We start from the raw sequence: 24,064 nt of genomic DNA, 5'->3' as shown, positions 1-24,064 counted from the left end.
CAACAAGTAGCTGTAAATCCTTTTTAATATAATGTCAACAAGATAGGCACATCTGTACTTAGCTTTTAACTAAAATTTTTAATGAAGTATCTTTCATGTCTCAGGTAAATTTGCTTCCAAATCTTCATTACAACAGATTAGGTCTACCTAAAAGTTACAACTTTGGGTAATATTTTTGTTCTAGTATTTTATCCAGATTTACATTAAGTAATGTTAAGGCTTAAAAAGCTAGGTAATATGAAAAAAGTCTTCTCAACAACTAATAAATCAATTACATAGCATACCTGGCATATGTCGCCTACAACTATATCACCAACAGAAATTTGCTTAACTTCACCACCTCTTATCACAGAAAATGTGTGTTCACCTTCAATTCTACTTTGTAGACCCCGAAACTGTCTTTCTTTTGTGTAATCATTGAATGCTGTCACAATCACCACTACTATTACAGAGATGAGAATGGCCAAACCCTCTATCCAGCCATGTTTTGCTTCATCTTCATCAAAATGTGCTGTAACATTAATACCATTAATTAGCAATATTAATTCAAAATGGTGACCTTTACCCAATGAGAAGTGTGCCTTAAAGCATGAAAGAATTGTTTAACAAGAAAAAAATAAGAAATAAGTTTACATGGAATTATGTACAGTCAGACTATTGGGGAGAAGGAATCTATGTTTACACACACACACACACACACACACACACACACACACACACACACACACACACACACACACACACACAAAAAATGAAAGTGCTGGCAGGTCGACAGACACACAACACAAACATACACACAAAATTCAAGCTTTCGCAACAAACTGTTGCCTCATCAGGAAAGAGGGAAGGAGAGGGAAAGACGAAAGGATGTGGGTTTTAAGGGAGAGGGTAAGGAGTCATTCCAATCCCGGGAGCGGAAAGACTTACCTTAGGGGGGAAAAAAGGACGGGTACACACACACACACACACACACACACACACACACACATCCATCCACACACACACAGACACAAGACAAGACACAAGACAAGATCTCTGCTTGTGTCTGTATATGTGTGGATGGATATATATATATATATATGTGTGTGTGTGTGTGTGTGTGTGTGTGTGTGTGTGTGTGTGTGTGTGTGTGTGTGTGTGTGTGCGCGCGCGCACACGCGCGCGAGTGTATACCCGTCCTTTTTTCCCCCTAAGGTAAGTCTTTCCGCTCCCGGGATTGGAATGACTCCTTACCCTCTCCCTTAAAACCCACATCCTTTTGTCTTTCCCTCTCCTTCCCTCTTTCCTGATGAGGTAACAGTTTGTTGCGAAAGCTTGAATTTTGTGTGTATGTCGACCTGCCAGCACTTTCATTTGGTAAGTCACATCATCTTTGTTTTTAGATATATTTTTCCTGCGTGGAATGTTTCCCTCTATTATAATTATATATAAACAATGGAGCTTCAGTTTACGTGAATTTCATGGATACTGAAATAATCTGACCAATTAACCATCACACTTTAAGCTAAATGAGTAAGAAATGGTAGCACCAAATGTTTTATCTTAATCATTGTTTTTTAATTTTAAAAATATTTCACTTGGCTGAAAAGGAAAACTGAGTGCTATAGGAAGTAACTGCACAGTAGGATTTCACTGCTCACAAACAATTCAGCAAAAAAATGCACTGAAGGCATGAACTGAGGCATAATTTGTGCAATTTGAAAAGCAGAGACTGCATTGTATGTCAGTGCCCACGAGGTTTATTGTAAACAAGAATCAATTGTAGACATTAACAAAGTATCTCAAATAATGGGTAGCAACATGTATGCACAGTAAGAACAACACAGAAAAAGATTTAGAAAGTACGTTGGCATTAAGTCCTTTCACTCTATACAAAACAAGTAGTGGCATATGTTGCAAAACGAACAAAAGGCAGAACAAATGTTCAAAACAAATGCACATCTGCTACTGTGGAATGAAGTTTGGGGAGAGACTGAAGTGCTATAATGTGAAATGTTTTTCTGAACATTAGTTCTCTCTCCCCTATTATATGTACAACAGAGTTATTTGTTAAGAAAATGGTACTATAGATTGGAAAGGAAAGATACTACCAGCAACTGAGGACATTCCATACAGGAAATATTAAGGTCAACTGCTAGTGAATCTGATTCAAAAATTCAATTTTTTATCCTGTCTTAAATCAATATTTAGAGTTTTGTGAACAAAATGGTAGTTAAATGAATCAATTCAGACATCGGGAACATCTTTATAAACAAATTTAAATATATATCGGTACACAGCAACAACCGTGTTTCCACTGTGGTCAGATGTCAAATGGTGTCATTATTATTTTACCACTTTGAAGAGATATGCCTTATGGAAGAACTGTAAAATTGAAAATTTAGAGTGTGTTGGTCATGTCCAAAAGAGGAAGAGGTGGACAAACTGCAGCTCTATTATTGTTTAGCCATAAAAAGGGATCGAGACAATATTTAGGCCATGAAGAAAGCAGTATGGGCTACCCTTTTTCCATAAGGCTTCTACGGATGACCATCCACAGCATGCTCTCTGTGACAGTGGTGTAGACACCTGGCATGGATGCAAAAAAGTAACAGAAAATGGTGAGACTTATGAACACCATCACCCCCTGCCATTTGAGGTATTGGAAGCAATTAAGCCCACATACAGGGACCTAAGTGACACTAAACTGATGTCACAGTGCTTACATGGAAAGACAAAAAATGATAATGTTTCAACCATGTGATATGGGAACGCCTGCCTGAAACTGTGTTTGTTGGTTTCAATACCATGAGATTAGGTGTATTAGATGCAGTTATTTTGGTTTAATGATTAAACATTTAGCAGATGTGATGTTTTACAGTTGTTGGGACTAGCTCCTAGTTTCAATATGACAAGCACAGATGATAATTGATTCCTTGAGAGTTGCCAAAGGCAAAAAATGGCTTCTTGAGGCAACTACAGAGGCCAGAATAGCAAAGAGGAGCAAGAAAAGGAAGATAGAAGATGAGGAACACACAAACCAAGAATATTAGGCAACTGGAGGGTTTTCAGAACAACAGAGGTGAGTAACATATGAAATGTACTTTAAACTGAATTTCCCAAGAAACAAATTTTCTGATGTTTATTTTATACGCAAGGAAAAAAACTATTTGAGCTAGAGGTCTGAAATTTTTTGGGATATTTCAGGCTATCATTTGGAGAGAAGTAGATAACAAACACCAGCTTAGAATCACCAGGAGGAAAAATATACCCTTATTAATTATAAAAAATTAAGGTAATTTCGACTGTCTAATTTATGTATTATAGTATAAAAACTATTAATTGAAATCACTTGATTTTAGTCTACTTTTTAGATAACAATGTCATAAATTTGTGCACAAAGTTTTAAGCATCTAAGAAAAGTAGTTGATAAGTCTATAGACTTCAAACATAGACTGGCAGGAAAAATTCTAAATTACTGACTGGCATAAATGTTGATATAATTAAGTTTATATCAAAGCTATTCTGATTATTCTTACACCAAAATTTTCATCCTTTAAACACTTTCATTGTCCTAAAATTTCATTGTATTCAGGGTTCACATTATGTGGTTAGACCCTTAAACTTCATGGAAATTCTTACTGTTTTTCCAGCCGTTCATTGGCAAGTTACCTTAACAGAGAATGGGGACAGATACGGGTAACAAAGAAAATGGCATCATGGTATTAACTATGTGAAAGCATGCATTGTGGAGCTGTTAACTGCTTCATGTGTTAAGAGTTACAGAAAATTCACTTACCAGCTCCTTCATCTGATGGTTGATAAAAAGAAAGACCAAGTGATACCAAAGCAGCAACCTCCAAAATGATAAGAGTAACATCTTGAAGAGCTTCCCAAACAAGCTGCAGAAACGTTTTAGGTGGTTTTGGCGGTATCACATTTGAACCAAATGTTTCTCGCCTGTGTTCAATGTCTACCTTTGATCCACTGAGACCTGTAAAACAATAACTAATCAGTAACATGACTGAAGTAGTTTAAATTATTTGCAAAGAAACGAAACAAACAGCTTCCCCTATTCATTAGCAGTATTGTGACAATTCCTATGACCAGCAGAAACTTTAAGTTTTTAATGAAAAGGAAAGCTGGACAGATGTAACACAGATTAGAAACAAAGCGGTAGAATTTAGGGAGTAAATATTTTGTCTCAACATTATAGGCTGAAGTAACACAAACAGTACCATGTGTTTACTATACGAAAGTGCATAGCCTATATGGTATGGTACGCTGTTCTTGGGAAACTTTAGTCTTGCAGAATAATCACTCAAAAATGAGTAGTAAACATAACTGAATGTATTACCAATCAGGGATTGTGTAAAAACGCTTTAAATTTCTTCAGAACTATGTCCCTTCAAGTGTTCTGTATTACCCACGTCTTAACTATAAATAATATTGATGTTACTACTATTCTTTTCTGTTTTCTTTAGTGCAGTCAACTACCCAGCAATCCCTCTATATGGACGGTGCGTAGGCGTGGGTAAGCAGAGGTACAGGTAGCAGGTAGGAGGGGTGGGGGGAGGGGCGGCAGAGAGAGAGAGAGAGAGAGAGAGAGAGAGAGAGAGAGAGAGAGAGAGAATGTCCTGCAACCCAGTAACACTGGCATTATTAAGGAAGTATATATGTGGTTAGAGTAAAGTGACCTTCGCTGGGAGAGGTGTAGAGCTTCCTGCAGATTTCTTGAACCCCGCCGAGCTCGTTGACCTTGCCAATGCCCTCACGGCCACGCAGCTCCATCAGGTCACGCAGCTGCTTCAGCGTGATGCCGTACTGCGCCGGCCGCCCGTCGATAGTAGCCATCTTCGTTTGCGTCTGAAAAATACCATGCAGTACAGTCAGTCTAACTCACCGAACCCAGCAGTACATTGTTAGACCAGAAGTGAAGTTAAGATTTGATAATACTATCTCCAACAATCACGCCACACACTCTGCACCCGTCAGTTCTTAACCACCCTAATTCGTCAGTTTCTGAAACGGCGCCATCTGAAATATTGGCCCGCCACCGTGCAGTGAGTGCGTCACGAATGGACTAATGGCAAGTGTGTGAATAATCAGTGGACAATGTACGCGATACTACTATTTTTAAGTGGCAGACAGCTTTAGATGTACGCCCAACGACACAATACAGGGGAACAGCTTACCTCCAAAATAATCCAGAGGAAGAAACAGAAGTGATGGTAATTCGACTAACCCTGCTGCATATGGGGCTGAAGTAGATGAAATTTATTCCTCTGCATACACATTACAGCTGATTTATCGCAGTGGCGGCCCATGTTACTTGAAGTTTGGTTATGCACCGCATTTTGCAATATAGTTCAGCAGGGAATTACTTTTTTTGTCTCGGCACCTCACTTCCTAACGTGTGGTCCAAAAAATGGTACTTCAGAATACGCCTTTTCGAAAAGATGTGGCTAATATCACACGTAGAAACTCATGTCAGACAACTAACAACAAGAAAGCACAATGTTCGAATAGGATGACAGTTCACGGCGATAAATCAAATACGTAGTCACTAGCAATTACAAATGGCGCTAGTACGAATCTTGTGTTGAGGGTTTCATACATCAGATACGTAGGCGTCGCCCTCACGTCAGTACTTAGAGGCATCCTGGCACACTGCCTCTAACGAAGTAGAAAATCAAGTGATATAGTGTATTGAATAGCAAATATGGTCCTGACGAGGAGGAATGAAGTCTGGAAAAATGTTCAATGCTATAGCCCATTCTTCAGATATATAAGAAGTTCGTCCAATGCAAACAAAATGATTGTATTCTTGTTTATTCTACCTCCACCATGAGCCAACGAGTGCTCTGTCAGACGAAAACAGGACACACAACAAAGCCACTTATGTCCCTGCGATCAAATGGCGCTCTTGGTGTATTATTCTGGTCATAGTAACTCACATTTGTAGACTAATAGCAAGATGTATGGCTTACCGTTTATTTCCTTAATTTTTTCAAATACGTCGGTAAATTTATCAAAATAATTGCTCATCGTTTAGAGATTACCCTTCATCCTCGCGTCCAGTCGTCACTGACTTCGAAACATGTCTAAAATGTGTGCATGTCAACGTAATTGTTAGACGTTGTCCGAATACAGATTAAATAGTAAGTCTTCTAAACATTGCCTATCCGTAAGAACAGAACAATATTCACTGCGAAACAGTCATTTTAGAGTACAACATTCACTGCTGGCATATAATTATCGTCATGCCCAACGGTTGCGTATGCAGTCCTAGGAGTTATATTTCGAACTCGTGCACTCGCTCTTCTTTCCCGGCTGGTATACACCACTTGTAGCCGGCAAGAGACTTCAAGTGGAGACTTCTCAGATGAATGGGCAGCGGCGGAGCCTGCCGAAGCCTCCGGGCTACAGATATGGTGAGTACGGATATGACACAGGAACAGGACCCGATGGCGAGCTTAAAGCGAGTATACAGAGCTCATTACTCATATCAAGCAGACCCGCAAGCAGCCAATAAAAATTCAGGTGACACGAAAGCAGTATTCCTCCTAGAAAGTCAAGTGAACCAAATATTATGCAGTTACAAAAACATGAGAAGCACACACAAATAATACCGTTAAATCATGAACTGTCTTCCTCTTGAAACTTTAGTGTAGTGCAGAAAAAGGCAAATTATGTAACAACTACACTTATACGGGAGTTTTGCCCTTCTGTCTTTTGGTGATGCGAATTTGTCAATCAACCGCTAACTGAAGACTTATCTCCATCATTACACCTCTTTCGCGAAGGCCGAAAGTCTTTCCTACTTCATAAAATTTCTTGCGAATAAAAAAACTCTTTCCAAAGTAAAAATAACATCTTTCTGCACCGACGTCATCAGATAGGGCAAGATCGTGGCGAACACTTCATTATCTCATCGAAGATCGTCGCACACTGTATCACGAATTCCTATGGAAACATGTGGATTTGATGATTGATTCAGTTCATCATGACCCCTTTAGGATTAGTAGAAAGAACCACAGAAACGAATAAAATTTATTAAAATATTTCACACGTATCTATTATGCCTAACTTATTGTTATACACAATAACTTTTTTGCTATATGCACTAATCAACTGCGCAGTTACGTTGACCAATATAGAAAAAAAGTGCGTTCTAGACATGCACAGCTGAAGATTCATGTTTATTTTGGTACTTCGGTGGTTTATGTCCTTAACTCCTATTTTGGTCCACGCGGGTTTCCTCCGAAATAGCAGGCAATGTGAAGTCAAATATCTAATCATATTTTTATAAGTATCACTTTTATATGTCCACAAACTGTTTCTTGTATTAATATATTTTGCACAGTATTTAAATTCGGTAGTTTTTTCAGAGAGTAAGTTTCTCCTGGCCACAAAGCTGGGAAAATTCTCCAACTTTTAAAATTACTCGCATTTACATCAATTTTCACTCACATATCTATACTGGTAAAGTAGTAATCACAATCCAGAAGCGATGAGATCTAACGAAGCTCAGCAAGCTATCAAACCGAAACAGTCTCTTCGAAACATTGCCGAACTTTGAACACGTGAAAAACGTAATGGTAACGCACACAGTAATACCAACGTTTTCCTACAATCCAGTCACTTAACTATTTGTAGCAATGTTGACACTAAGCACTATTTACGTGACAATATATAAAATGAAGTTAGCTTTATGAGGGAACATTTCCTCCGAAACACCATCCTATCAAATTTGTGGATGAACTGAAATTCTCAATTGTAATGCTGGTAAAATTATGGTAGCATGAGCACACATTCTCCTTGGTCGCCAGAAAAACTAAGCCAGATTTAACTACTGAATAAATGTAGATTCAAATGTTTGTTTTCAGAATCTAGCAATTATTTAGAATTTAACTAACTTTGCTATTTGAGAAGCTCAATACTGTGTTTCTTCCCGTCCACATTTACCACTTTCATTTGTGTGTACGCCTAACCACTTGGTACCGTTCGTTGACTCGTGTTTATATCCTACATTAATCACTGATAGTGAATTTGTTCTACAGAAGGGAAATGAACATACCATTTGCAGACAAGCACTTAATTCTTTGATGATCATAAATAAATTGCCAGACGATTTCTCAAACGATCCAACCAAATAGTCACCTGCAAAATCCGTCAGTGATTTTGTCATTCAGTGAAATTATCTGTACTTTCCATTTTCAGATTTTACTGAGCACCAACTGTTTGTAACGCCATTCAAAAAATGGTTCTAAGCACTATGGGACTTAACTTCTGAGGTCATCAGCCCCCTAGAACTTAGAACTACTTAAACCTAACTACCCTAAGGAGATCACACACATCCATGCCCGAGGCAGTATTCGAACCTGCGACCGTAGCGGTCGCGCGGTTCCAGACTGTAGCGCCTAGAACCGCTCGTCCACCCAGGCCGGCAGCGCCATTCATTCCACAAAATTTAACGGTATTATGATCGGCACAGTGTAGTTGGTGGATAAATGCATAAACAGCATTCTCAATCAAACAATCCTTTTTGAGACCGAAGTTGTGATGTACGACGTACATGGTTGCTACATGAAAGTTACACCGTTTCTTAGGAGTGGTACTTCAATTGGCTGTTTTATTATGTTGAAAATACGGTTCAGATAATTGTTATTATGATTTATTATAACATTTAAATAGCATTTACGGTCAATATTCTGACAAAATACTGTAACTTTTAATTCGGTGGCCTGATCGAAAACGTTCTGTTACTGGCTGATGCTCTCGTGACTTCACAGGATAGGAGTATATTAAGACAAAGCTATACTTTTACTACAGGAGCGTTAGTCGAGGTTATGAGATTTTTACAGACTTCTACTAGAAACAGTTTAGCTATTTAGTGATGGAAAACGCAATTACAGCTTTTAAGTAACAATAGAAGGGAATTTTGTGAACGCTGATAGTGTAAGCCTTGTGGAAGATGATGCGTTTATCCTTCACCCATTTAGAGCGGCTGCGCAACGACGAACACTCTTTTCCCTGCCCCTGCGACATCATTAAGCTCGCTCAAAACTAAGGAATTGTAGAAATTTTGCAAATGGGTCACTATATTATAACTTGATTGTCGACTATTAGACATGAGCAACGACCTAAAGCGCAAAATTTTCTTGGCAAAACTTAGTACTGATTTCCCGTGTAGAAGGCACTCGGCAGAGATACTGCCTCCGCCAGGCGTTCCGTGCCGCATCGGATATCGCATTCGTCTGCCGTTGAAGAGGGCAGATGTTCGAATCCTGGAAAGCCTAAGTGTTTTTAAAAGTTTCACACTAAATACGAAAATAGCATTAGCGAGAACTGATTGTAGCAGTGGTTTCGATTGTGGGATGTATTATATGTAACTTCACATTAGTCTCCGTCTGAGAAACGGACAAATACCTTTACTTTGCGAACAAACAATTCACTTTCTTGGAAAGCATTGCTTGTAGTGAAGGTATCACCATACGCCTACAGCACACAAGGTGTAGGAAGATGATGTTATACGGAGAGGTGTAAAGCGTGTACAACATGCAGGTGACACGAACGTGTAAGGGCTGTGATGTTTGTGAGTGTAAACTAACGTTAGCGTCTGAAACAGACTTACTTCATCTTATGTAAGATGATGAAACTGCACAAGTTTAACCAAGAAGTACTATGTAGACCGTACTAAGATAAAAACATTGTTTCTAATAAAGTAAAAAGTGTGTGGTCAAGTTAACTAGAAAATATCTTTTTTAACGTGACTTGTGTGAACAGCGATTGCAAATGTAAGCGCATGTAAACAGCAAGGAAAAAACAATATTCTGTTTCTGATCGGTGTGGTGAAGTTTTCTAACTGTGATTTGGTTTTCATATATGAGGATTGTCGAGCCGTTTTACAAATAAGTTACAAGGTTCTTTCCGGTTAGATTCGAACCAGCGGTCTATGGACATAGAAACTTCCTGGCTGATTAAAACTGTGTGCCGGACCGAGACTCGAACTCGGGACCTTTGCCTTTCGCAGGCAAGTGCTTTACCATCTGAGCTACCCAAGCACAACTCACGACCCGTCCTCACAGCTTCAATTCTGCCAGTACCTCGTCCCCTACGTTCCAAACTTCACAGAAGCTCTTCTGCGAACCTTGCATGACAAGCACGCCTGTAAGAAAGCATATTGCAGTCTGCAGGATGTTTCCAGAAACAAGACATCGTCTTATAAAATTCGACGGTTTACCGCTCTAACTACCGAATAACTGAGGTGCAGTTGGGTAAAACGATAATTTTCACTAGTAATTTAATTTCGTTGAATGACGCTAACCTTCATTTTAACACATTAGCACATTTATTACATCTTCAAACTACTGTCACACACTTTAATTTCCGTGATACTTTGAACATGAGGAGACATTGATGGTAAGTAGACTTCCGACTGTTCTGTACAGTTTACATTTCATTAGGGATGTATAGTGAGAAGTACTAGGGCAGAGTTAGCAGAAAATGCTTTATGATTATACAGTGTGGTCAGAAATAGTCTGGAAAGCCTGAAAGGATGTTTCATGGTAGGCTTCGCTGAGAAGTAACTTATTGAAAACTTCGATACGTTGCGCCGTTCATGAGTTGATAAGCATTGAACTTAGTCACCCCACTGTGCGTGCAAACTTAACCGGCCGCCAGAGACGCTGTCTCCAGAAGAATTAAGACCAAACAAGAAAGCGATACAAAAATTTGACATGTGACGGTAGTAAGGATCGAATCGGAGCCGTCTCGTGTGCTATCATCTACACTTTGGTGGTGGCGGGGGGGGGGGGGGGGGGCAACAACAGACACTAATTGTATCTCAGGCCGGTTGAATTTTCGTGCGCAACGGCCTGATTGGCCAACTTCAAAGAAAATTAACTCGCAAATGGCGCAACGTATTGGATTTTTTTTCTTGGCAATTTCTCAGCACAACATACCTTGCAATACCCTTACAAGCTTATCGGACAGTTTCTGACCAATTGCGTACGTCTAAAGTATGTAGCCTTTCTTGTCGAAGTGAGACATCGCACATCAATATTTTATATTGAGACATAGGTCAACTCTTAAAACGATGGCTATGATTAAACCATAGTCTTCGTACTCCCTACAAACAACTAACCTGTAGTACACAGTTCCGTATCATTAGTTAATAAATGCTTTGCAATGTGAGATTAACACACCAGATGCAACTTTTAATCTCTCCTAAGCTAACTATGCTGAATTGGGATTCACTGCACAGAAAAAGATTCCGTTACCATCCGTAACATAACAACCTTCATTCCTTGCCTACAACCACATGTAACAGTGATTTACAGATGCTTACGTAGGTCAACACACACAGTAAGCAATCTGAGTTTGTGGGAGAAGCTGTGGAGCTATAATGTAGGCTCTGTGTGTAAGAGGAAGATGACTCCACATTAGGGAACGCACGCGTGGATTAGGTATGGGTGTGTTTCTCCAAGAAGAGAGCAGAACACGCTACACTCCTGTGTGGGATCACCATAAAAAAAACGTGGCTGATAAGCGTTTTCAGTATGTTTTGCTTGACTATGCAAGGGTGTAATTTACCTGTGGAGCTACGATGTAAGCGACACTTCAATGCATATAAACCGCTAAATTTCCTCTCCAGGTAGGTGTTTTTGGGTGGGGAGCAACAGTATGTTCACAAAGCATATTTAGGTCGCTTATCGTAATACGCGCAGGCTGCTCGCAAATGATGCAGCTGTCTCTAGGAAGACAGCAGTGCTGGGAGGCTGCAGTAAATTGCTGAGATTCGAAGATTGGTACACAGACTGGATGTAAATAAATGTAACATAATGAGCAGACACAAAATGAGTAATCCTTTACTGTACAATTACTCGATTGGTGGAAACAGTAACTACCGTAAAATATCTAACAGTCACCATAAGCAGCTACCTACAATGAAATAATCACATAAAGCGAAAATAGACGCTGGACAGACATTTTAGGGAAATTTAATTCATAAACGTAAGAGGCAGTGGGTTACAAAACACTTGTTCGGCCGATTTGCTAGTATCGTTCGTTCGCCTGGCATACAGTGTTACAACAGGCACATAAGATTATTTCCTAATTTCCATAGATTACATGTACTAGGAATTCTGGGAAGGCTGTGCAGTGTCAGTTACACCTAAAGCCGTCCTCAAATGGGACGTGTTTCTCATTGTGAGGAACGACAGACGTGGTGTCCTTGAAATGATCTGTTACATCTCACGGAACGTGTTCCTAATCGTGATTTGTGATCGCAGCGGTCGCTAGTGGCAGTTCTCGGCTATACTTGGCGCGCAAATCTAAGTTTCTATACGAAAGCAGATGCGCGTACAATAGCTGCGTTAAATCTTTTAGCGATTATCGAAGAAGAGTGGAGAAGAACGTTTTGGACTCGACCGCTTGAACAGCGAACTGCTGCCCGACGAACGCTACATAGTGCTGTACAAAGATCTGATACATACTAGTACTAATTATTTATAAACTCAATCGAATCTCCTTGCCATTTTCAGTTTTAAATTGACCATCGTTGAAGTATAATGTCCATACTCGCGATGTTGTATTTACTACCATTACTCTGAAGTAGCGTACTTCAGAGAGATTTCAAGACTGGGATTCGTTTCGTAATTTCATTCGAATGCAATAGGAGATTTTTCAAAGCTGTTCGCCATCACGGAGGAAGATATTAGCTGGCAAGATACGAACATGGGGCAGTCCATAGAACAACGAGATAGGTGGACATCTATCTCATACAAAGTTTCTTAACATCAAAAACCCCCAGTGTATAATGTATATTTGCTTTCTGACCTAGACCAATAGTCACGATAAGATCTCTGGTCCATAGGTAAACATTCCAGTCGTTGGCCTATGCAACGAGAATTGCAGCGAATACATTATTTATAGCACTGTAGATAACACTGCTATGAAATTAATAAGAAAGACCCAGAATCTTTGCGTAAACAAAAGGACAGAAAAAAATTCTAAGTAACTACACGTGAATCTGCCAACACTCTATAGTTCATGATTCTACTAACTACATTACAGCATCATGGCTACAGCACCTCAGTTATATCGCTGACACTGACAGTGCTATCTTCAAATTTCATAATTTGATATTTGACACAAAATTTACAAAAAAAAAAAAAAAACCGGAGCGATTTTGATGGATTATTGTGCCGCGGCACTAGAGCGGTATACTTTCAGAGAACACAGGTTACAACACTAAAAGCATTAAATGTGGGAAGCCTTCGACTACCGATGTATGGTTTCCTGTCACTGCATTATAACAAATCGTACCTTGACGCGTTTTCGAGAGAATGTGCCGAGGCTTTTTAACAGCTTATAGCCATACCACGTGCTATATAAAAGTCGCCAAGTACACGGTGAATTCCATACAATATGGCGTCTCCTCAGGTCTGCTTGTGACGTAAAAAAATGCCCCATCTCATTGGCCACGTTCCTATCCACAAGGCGTGTACCTCACACGCCGGGCTGTTCATTTCACACTTCGCAATGTAGTTGAACGTGGAATTCCACGCTGTGACATCACCAGCTCCTTGTCCATGTACGTTTTGATGTCCGATGGGAGGATGCCTGAATTTATACAGGTTGTTCCGTAAGAACACGCAAAAATTTAACAGGACATAGACGATTCACCACTGACAATGAGATAGGGAACCTGGGGGTCGGAGAAACCAGCTTGAATAAAATCACAGTAATATGTACTTTTTTAATTGTATTAGTTACAATTAATTGCGAATACCATCACTGACACAATGAACTTACCATTTGTACTATACCACACAAAATGAGCTGAAACTGACGGCCATCAAATTCAATGCAAGCACAACATCGGCCAACAAGATTCTGACGCACCTTGACAAATTCCCCTGGTGTGTTTAGAATCTCATCAGCGGCAGCTACCATTCTGGCATTTAATTCCAACTCCGTATCAACTGGGGTCACATACACAAGTGACTTTAGATCTCCCCATAGGAAATAATGAAGGGGATTCGGGTCAGGTGACCTCGCAGGCCATGGAACAGAACCACCTCTTCCAATCCAGCGACCAGGAAGTGAAGCATTCAGATGGTTGCGGACATCCACACTGAGGTGAGGCGGTGCGCTGTCATGTTATGTCCACGTCATCAGACGGAAAGTGACCGGTACGTTCTCCAGCAACTCAGAACTTTTTGCACGAACCTAAAGTACAGGTGGCCATTCAGACGGCCAGGTAGAAGATGTGGCCCAATGAGATTGTTGCCTACAATGTCGGCCCAGATATTCACAGCGAAACGTACTTTATGGTGTGACTATACGACAGTGTGAGGGTTTTCCTCGTTCCACACTTCGATATTCCTGCCGTTCGAAATACCATCACGATCAAATGAAGCCTCGTCAGTAAACAACACGATTCAGAGGAAATCTGGTGATCAATCCGTTGTTGGAGCAACCGCGGACAGAATGCAACCCTTGGTGCAACGTCAGTCGCAAGCATTGCACGGACTCGCTGTGGGAGACATGGTGTAATTGTTGTTCGTGGACTAGTCGTCTCGCGCAATTATCTCCAGCGCCCATTTCACGTGCAATACGAGGAGTACTTGTTTTAGAGTCCGCTGCAACGCGTTCCAGCACCGCCTCTTCAAAATCTGGTATGTGCGTGGTTCCTCATGTTGCCACGTCCCTCGTTTCCTCTTTCCAATGAACCAGTCTCACGCATTCGTCGATCGAGAGAAACACACTCGTCGTGACGGATGGTGCCTGTTAGGAAATCGTTCCCTGTACAGCCTTTCATCAGCGACAGCGTTGCAACGTGCTTCCCCTTACACAAGGTTCATGTCAGTCAGTCCTGCAAAATTGTACCGATATTGCTCCTTATGTATTGTACATCTCTGAATAGCACTGAATAATTGATGGGTCTGTCGTTGACTGGTAGTACGTTCAGTCATGGGACAATGTAAATACGATCAACAGAGGCACCTCATGTACAAGTGAAGTAAACGAAACCAGCATCCTGATGTCCTTCAAATGGTTCAAATGGCTCTGAGCACTATGGGACTTTACATCTGAGGTCATCAGTCCCCTAGAACTACTTAAACCTAACTAACCTAAGGACATCACACACACCCATGCCCGAGGCAGGAGTCGAACCTGCGACCGTAGCAGTCCCGCGGTTCCGGACTGCAGCGCCAGAACCGCACGGCTACCGCGGCCGGCGCTGGCTTCTCCGACCCCAGGTTCCCTACCTCAGATTGTTTGTTCAGTGGAGCATTCTCTATGTTCCGTAAAATTTTTGCACGCTCTTACGGGAACACACTGTATATGTAATTCTTTTCTTCTACGTGTTTTAGGTACAGTAACTGTCCAATGGATATCTACTTTAACTACATCTACCGCCTTGTGCATGGGCACTGCCCTTGTGGGATGAGATATACTCTACCTTAGTCGAAATCTGTTGTGTGGATACTATTCTAAGCACTGTATAATTGTTAATAACTCAAGTTCCCACATGATACACTGTTGACGGGAGGATATATTGTTAACTGAATGAGTGAAATCTGTAACACACCATTTGCTACTTAACTGGCAGGAATGTAGGGTGTCAGTATCTATGCTTGGGCGGTGGTGTGCTGGAATATTGGCTATTCCTCGTGTTCGTATGTCGCTATTAATACATATCGGTTGAAGAAATGTCGCACTAGACTAATTTGGGGCCGCTCTACTGAATGACCAGGTGAAATTCCGCTTTCAAGTAATTTTGTTCTCAACGGGGAACAAAGCTTCGCTTTCTGTCGACAGTGTGAATCGCATTAAAGATTCCATGAGGACTATTTGTGTAGACTCTGGCTAATAATAGCAAATACGAAATTGCAAATATATATCAGAACACGTCAGAAAACGTATCTGATGACACTTAGCAGGCACACACTGTATTTATGATCACTTCAGTAGCGTTTGAATTTTGGAACTTCAGCAAGGGGGAAGCAAGTGGTGTATCTAAGGTTCTTGACCTTGGTCGTGGTATGGGAGCTGCTATCGAGTGCAAACTAACTTTTGTGATATATAATGGTTCTCCACTCTCTCTCTCAAGTCCTAGCAGTCTACCAATTTCGATTGTGGAAGGAATTTACCACTACAGAAAAGAAACGATAGATTAGTACGGTCAATTTCCTCTGCTTATTGGAGTTCCATCTACTAGGAAGTTGCCTGATCCATTTGCCGAACTGACACAAAGCTAATATTTTTTATTTGCTAAAACGAATTTAGTACATTTAAGCAAATGTTCTGCATAATGACGTGCACACTTACATGCCAAAATACTGTCTTCCAGTGTCTTGCACGATATCACTGACGCTCACTCACCATTTCATGATTCTATTGAAGTGAGCCGCCAGTCTCTGAATTTTTCGCTTAACGTCATCTGTGAATCCTACTCTGTGTTGATCCCTTACAGAGCAGCAACAGTCAAGAAGGGAGTGAACAGCCGTGATGTAAGCTATCTTTTTTAGCATACGTTTGTTGCATCTTCGAAGTGTTGTGGCAATGAAATGCCATTTTTTGCCTTATCTTTCCACATGACGTGAACACTGCTGTAGAGACGATTCCATTATTTGGACCAATTTCTAGGTATATAGAGACGTTATTTAGAACATGAAACATGTTGAGCAATGTCTAAATCAGGCTCGTCCAAACTGTGCCCCTGGGGCGCTAGCGCCCGCGAACGCCTGCGGCCAGCGCCCCGGGCGAATTCGTATGTTGTCGCAGTGGCCGAGCCTCGCCATGCCGCTGTACGCGCGCTTCGTTCGTAATTGTCTTCTTTTACAATGTTGACTGTAAGAATTAAAGAGCTTTATCACCTTAATTCTATTTTTTAATAAGTATTCAAACTTGGTCGGTTAAGATTATTACGTACAAAATAGCAAACTAAGGATCCCATGTCTAAACTCTGAAAAGGGATACAAAAAGATGTAGCCCGAAGTATAACAAAAAATATTTACTTGCAACTGCTAACAGTAAGAATGAGACACTATATCCCTTACATAAAATTATTTCTAAAATAGAGTATTTATGACTAGTTCATTTAAGAAACTGATATACAGGGCGAGTCTAAAGTCCTTGGACACCTTCGTAAGTTGGAAGACTAAAGGGAAAATTGGAATGTGATGATGGAAACATAGGTCTGACGTGGGGCCACAACTTTTGGAGTGAATGTCATTCATGGCCGCCATCTTGAAATCCGCCATTTTGGAGTCAAGGTTTTTTTTTTTTTTTTTTTTTTTTTTAAATGGGAAGGGGGTGTATGACACATCAAATAACACTCAATTGAGCTCTGGAATTGAGTGGTGTGATTTGTTTTTGTCTAGAAGTTATTAATGTTCAACGTTACCTTGATACCGATTCATGTCTCCCTCTGTTCCAGGTGATCTAAAATGGGTCTGACACGTGAACGGAAGATCGAAATCATCCTTGTATCAGGGGAACGCAGCTACCGAACAATAGCAGCTGACTACAACAGACGGCACCCAGACAGAAAACCGGTATCGCACAGCAATGTGGGTCACGTGATCACCAAATTCGAGGAGACGGGCTCTGTTCACGATAGGACACGTAGTGGGCTACCAAGGACTACCACCATTGAGGAAACTGCAACTGCGGTTGTTGCGTCGTTTGTGAAAAGTCCTAAACGAAGTACCCGTCGTTGGGCCCTAGCATGTGGTTTCCAGAAAGGTTTTTCAACAGAAAATGCCATATATGCTTTCACCAGTCAAATTTTGAATGATCTAAATAACCGAACACCACCCATTGGGATTTTTTGTGATCTCTCAAAGGCTTTTGATTGTGTAAATCATGAAATTCTGCTAGACAAGCTCAAGTATTGTGGCATGAGTGGGACAGTGAACAAATGGTTTAATTCGTACCTAACTGGAAGAGTGCAGAAAGTTGAAATAAGTAGTTCTCGTAACATGCAAAGATCAGCACATTCCTCAAACTGGGGAACTATCAAGAATGGGGTTCCACAAGGGTCAGTCTTGGGTCCTTTGTTGTTATTATATATTAATGACTTGCCATTCTATATTCATGAAGAGGCAAAGTTAGTTCTCTTTGCTGATGATAGAAGTATAGTAATCACACCTGAGAAACAAGAATTAACTGATGAAATTGTCAATACTGTCTTTCAGAAAATTACTAAATGGTTCCTTGTAAACGGACTCTCACTGAATTTTGATAAGACACAGTACATACAGTTCCGTACAGTGAATGGTATGACGCCATTAATAAATATAGACCTTAATCAGAAGCATACAGCTAAGGTAGAATATTCCAAATTTTTAGGTATGTCCATTGATGAGAGATTAAATTGGAAGAAACACATTGATGATCTGCTGAAACGTTTGAGTTCAGCTACTTATGCAATAAGGGTCATTGCAAATTTTGGTGATAAACATCTTAGTAAATTAGCTTACTACGCCTATTTTCACTCATTGCTTTCATATGGCATCATATTTTGGGGTAATTCATCACTGAGGAATTAAGTATTTATTGCACAAAAGCGTGTAATCAGAATAATAGCTGGAGTCCACCCAAGATCATCCTGCAGACATTTATTTAAGGATCTAGGGATATTCACAGTAGCTTCTCAGTATATATACTCTCTTATGAAATTTGTTAACAACCAAACCCAATTCAAAAGTAATAGTGTGCATAACTACAATACTAGGAGAAAGGACGATCTTCACTATTCAAGATTAAATCTAACTTTGGCACAGAAAGGGGTGAATTATACTGGCACTAAAGTCTTTGGTCACTTCCCAAATAGTATCAAAAGTCTGACAGATAACCAACAAGTATTTAAGAAGAAATTAAAAGAATTTCTGAATGACAACTCCTTCTACTCCATAGAGGAATTTTTAGATATAAATTAAGAAAAAAAAGAAAAAACCAAAACAAAAATATTAAAAAAAATAAAAATAAAAATAAAGAAAAACAAAAACAAAAAATAAAGTTGTTATATTAACTTAAGTATGTTGTTAAATTAACCTAATTATGTCATGTATTGGAAAATTCGACTCGTTCCACATCATTACGAAATATCGTACTCATGATCCATGGAACTAGTATTAATCTAATCTAATCTAAGTCAAACCTCCGTTGTCCGGATATTTCACACCAATAAGTGGCATCCTTACAAGCTGCAGATGCAACATCGACTTAACGAGGATGACCCTGATCGCTGGTTGGAGTTCTGCCTGTGGGCTACTGAACAACACGGACTGGATCCTTCGTTTGCCAAGGGCACACTGTCCAGCGACGAGGCGTATTTCACTTTGAACGGGGAGGTTAATCGACATAACTGTCGATACTGGAGTGACGCAAATCCGAACTGGGTTGCTCCAATTCGAGAATATAGTCCAGCGAAGGTGATGATGTGGCATATGGGACACCCACATCATTGGACCATTTTTTATTTACAACACCTTAACTGCACCACAGTATCTGATGCTGTGGTAGGACCTTGTGTTCCCCTCTACACTGAACGTTGACGGCACTTTCCCATCTTATTTTCAGCACGATGGAGCCCCTCCACACTATGGCATTGGTGTCCGTGAATGGTTGGAGGAACAACTGCCAGGGAAGTGGATTGGTCGCCGTGTTCCCATGGAGTGGCCGCCCAGATCCCCTGACTTAACGCCCCTTGATTTTTATCTGTGGGGAAATCATAAGCAGATAGCGTATGCTGAGAGCATCCGTGATTTGAGACACCTGGAGGAATGCATACAACACGCCTGTGACCAAATTGCAGGATACACTCTCCTCCGTGTGCAGTCAGAGTGGTTGCGGTGACTACAGTTGTGCATTGCACGAGATGGACAACACGTAGAACATGTGTTGCAGCAGTCGGTATGAAGGTAATTTCCCAACTCTGAACATTAATAACCTGCAAACTGTACAAGATAGACAAAAACAAATTACACCACTAAATTCCAGAGCTCAAGCAAGTGTTACTTGATATGTTATACATCCCCTTCCTTGAATCCAAAATGGTGGATTTGAAGATGGCGGCCATGAATGACATTCACTCCAAAAGTTGCGGCCCCACATCAAATCTATGTTCCCATCATCACATTTCAATTTTCCCTTTAATCTTCCAACTTATGAAGGTGTCCAAGGACTTTTGACTCTCCCTGTATTTTTCAGAAGACACCTATCGTACATAATGACGAGTGTGCATGTGCAGTATTAATAGAATGAACCTGTGGGTCAGAAAACAACTGAGGTGTTCTTCGATTCTTGTTTTGGAGATTGTTTTCTAAAGCTTTGCGTAGTAATTCTGCCACACGAACACCAGTTCTTACCTGAACAGTAAATGGTTTGCTTGTTTTACCGCTCATCGACCTCTTTTACAGAGGTGCGCTTCCTCTGTTACTTTACGTTGGATCTGACTGCGGGACAGTCCAGCGCAGCGCAGTGTTGTGCGGTCTCACTCGCTCCGCAGCTCCTATGCCGACACTAGCGACACACGGTCGCGGACGGGGACGGGGCGCTGAACTACACTGCCTTGCGCTGGCGCGCCCGCCGGGCGCAATTCTTCAATGAGCCTGGTCTAAATGGAACGTTACTGCTACACCATGACAGGATTCGTAGACAACATTACACTCCAAAACCTCGAAAAGAAACACGGCAAATTTTTCGTAAATCCAGCTCTCATGTGCCAACCTCGCCAGTCACGATTTTCTTTTTTAAACACAGCTTGTGATTCCACCAGTGGACTCTTCGGATTAATGTCCATTAGTAGGTGTTCGGATACTTTAAATTCGATAGTTATGCAGAATATAGATCGCTAAGACTCAAGTAACTTCTCAAATTTTGTAATTAGACTAGTGGCAGCTGCCTCTGCACGGAGGAGGACGAGTATCTGTTCCTACAGCAGGCTGTGTGGTGACAGACGTGTATTGTTCCCGGCATGCGAGGTGACATAACTCTTTATACAGCGAGCCACCCATGTGCAATGAGCCGCTAGTTACGGTGCGGTTCACAGCGTCCATCAGAGGAGAAGCCATAGCAGTCCCAGAAAAAGAATCACGGTACAGCAGTGGTAGCTGCGCGGTTAACTGCCGGCTGCCAGAAGAGGCGCACAAGACACTAGAGACTATGACATGCAGTACTCGTCGCATAATTTTTTTTGAAGAAGTTCATACCTCTCCCATTTCAATCCTGCTATTATACATGGCAGTGATTTTTTTGAAGCTGCACCAGTGAGCTATACAGTTTTAAACTTGGGGGGAGTTTTTTTCCTCTCTTTCTAGAAGTCCACTACTCTGCTCATACTGACATCATGCGCTGATAACTGGTTTTAACACAATGACAGTGGAAGGACGAGTACTTTACAGTGAAACGTTCCTACATAGACTAGTTATGTATCAAGTATGTATTTGTTTAAATAACGCACCTCTCTGCATTATTGTTGGTATTTGGGCCACTGGGAGAAAATTGTCCAAAAATTGTAACAAACTGCCTGAAAACAGTAAAAAATTTCCGCAAAACTAAACAATGGAACGTGCTCCTACGTTGGGAGTTGGTTCATTGCTGCAACTTCTGCTGCGGATGCAATATGTTGATTGACCAATGTACAGAGCACGAGCGATGAGCCCATCTCATGATAATGGCTACCATAACCGGACTAGTGTTGGGGAAACCTCTTAGGTGACGCTGACAAATTACGGTATCCAGGCCGACGAATTGGCCTAGATGAGTAGGGGAAGGAACTTTTTTTGTGATATGGCCATCTCAATACTCGCGCCAACTAAAGTGACGATCCCCGTAAGAGTTCGGGTAAGTGTGCGCATTCGCACAGGAGGAGGTCAATGGCCGGGTAGCCTTTAACTATATGAAGATAACTGTTCAGAAAGAATTGAATGAATGGGCAAATATCCTTTAGGAACATTACGAATGTAGGTTGTGGACAGTTGGGAATGTGGGTCTTACGGGAAGCGTCCAAGGGATAAGTTCCTGCAGTCGCGCTATCCTCTGAACCCTCGGTGGCTCAAATGGACAGACCGCCTGCCATGTAAGCAGGAGCTCTGAGCACTATGGGACTTTACATCTGAGGTCATCAGTCCCCTAGAACTTAGAACTAATTAAACCTAACTAACCTAAGGACATCACACACATCCATGCCCAGGACAGGATTCGAACCTGCGACCGTAGCGGTCGCGCGGTTCCAGATTGTAGCCCCTAGAACCGCTCGGCCACAGCGGCCGGCTACTTCAGAGTGATGGTAATAAATACAACATCGCGAGTATCGATATTATACATGCAAGGAAATTCGATTGACTTTACAATTAATTTGTACTAGTACGTATCTCAGATAGCTGTTACAGCACTATGCAGCGTTCGTCGGGCTGCAGTTCGCTGTTCAAGCCGTCGAGTCCAAACGTTCTTCTCCACTCTTCTTCGACAATCGCTAAAAGATTTAACGCAGCTAATGTACGCGCGTCTGCTTTCGTATAGAAACTCAGATTTGCGCGCCAAGTATAGCCGAGCACTGCCACTAGCGAGCGCTGCGGTCACAAATCACGATTAGGAACACGTTCCGTGAGATGCAACAGATCATTTCAAGGACACCACGTCCGGCGTGCTTCGCGGTGAGGAACACGTCCCATGCTGGACTAGTTTAATGCAGCAGATCCGGGTTGGATTCTGGTGAACTTTTCATTTGTCACGATATATTACATTGCTGCCTAGAATATTACTGGACCCGTTTCATTTTTTTTCCATTTGATATATATTACTATGTGCCACTAGCAATAATTAGATATGGGATCACATATGCCTTACCAACATCAAAGGACCTTGCTAACAAGATATTGCGCTCGGGAGTTGAAAACCTGAGTTCATGACGAGAAGGTGTCGCCAAATTGCTTCTCGTACGGTTGTGTAGAATATGTGGTTCCAAGACACTTAGCAGAAATAAAAACTTGCCTTGCGGGAGTGGAGGAGTCGCGAAGTTGAACTTCTGACACGTGGCAGCGATGGGACCTAGAGCTTTTTCCTGAATAAAATGCCAGCACCAGTTGCACTTTCCTGTTTGTTTTGAAAATCACGACTGGTTTCGATTCCGAAGGCCATTATCCAGTAGGATCTACATAGTATTGAAAAATGACGTGTAATGGAATTACTGAAATAGAGAGGAATGTAGCAATATGCATCATCAACGGTAAGTATAATACATAAATGTTACATAAAAGCTTTTTTATAAACTTGACAAAAGCTGCATAATCAAAAATTATTCTCTAATCAAAAAATTACAGAAATATGTACCATATTAAATAATACTGAAGGACAAATAGTCAACGGACAGTCTTGGTGCTTTAATGCTTAAGATATCCTTTCCTGTTTCCACTAGTTTTTCAACATTACTTAGTTTTTGTTACGTATTTCTGTTTTTAGTAATAGACGACTTATTACATATTTTTATTATGCTTTTATGAAATTTGTGAAAGAAATGTTTCGCAACAGTTATGTATTACGCTTGCTGTTTGTGATGCACACTGGAACATTATTCCCTCTCTGAATTGCATTATAGTTCGGTTTTCGACACTATTTAGGTGTCACTGGATAATGGCTTTTGAGGCCGAAACCGGTAGTGATTTTTAAAATAAATTTTGGAAACAGAGCTGGCTTTTTTATTCAAAATCAATACTGCAGTTGCGGAACCTGCATGAGCATACTCCACATGCTAGACAACAAATTATTTTTTGTTGTTGACTGAAGCACTGTCAATTGTGCGGTATGGCTCCACAGTTCAACGACACACTTTCCTAGGCACAGGCTACCTACTAACGAAGTAGTAAAGATTCATGCAGCTGCAGCACATTTGTCACAATCGCAAAAAGTATTAACAGTAGTCTTTCCCTGACAGACTGCAGTAATAGCATTACTCCACTGAAACATTTTAAAAATGGGACACCATATTGAAGTGCTCCATCCATTGAAATATGGAACGTAAGCCTTCATCGCTAGTTGGTATAATGGCCAATATTGGCTACTC

At 40.9% G+C, this 24,064-nt stretch overlaps 1 protein-coding gene across 5 annotated transcripts in view; it reads right to left on the bottom strand.

Annotated features, from left to right (window-relative positions):
- Positions 1–24,064, bottom strand: part of LOC124723141 (plasma membrane calcium-transporting ATPase 3) — a 720,425-nt gene that overhangs the window by 92,464 nt on the left and 603,897 nt on the right. For all 5 annotated transcript variants that reach the window (XM_047248331.1, XM_047248333.1, XM_047248330.1 and 2 more), the window contains 3 exons: positions 4,677–4,845; positions 3,779–3,973; positions 285–511 (listed from right to left, as the gene is read on the bottom strand). In XM_047248331.1, coding sequence (XP_047104287.1) covers positions 285–511; positions 3,779–3,973; positions 4,677–4,833 — 579 coding nt within the window. In that variant the 5' untranslated portion in view covers positions 4,834–4,845. The remainder of the gene's footprint in view (positions 1–284; positions 512–3,778; positions 3,974–4,676; positions 4,846–24,064) is intronic.

This window comes from Schistocerca piceifrons, chromosome X (genome assembly GCF_021461385.2).
Source record: "Schistocerca piceifrons isolate TAMUIC-IGC-003096 chromosome X, iqSchPice1.1, whole genome shotgun sequence".
NCBI classification, from domain to species: Eukaryota; Metazoa; Arthropoda; class Insecta; order Orthoptera; family Acrididae; genus Schistocerca; species Schistocerca piceifrons.
This window is presented reverse-complemented; position numbering and strand designations above follow the sequence as displayed.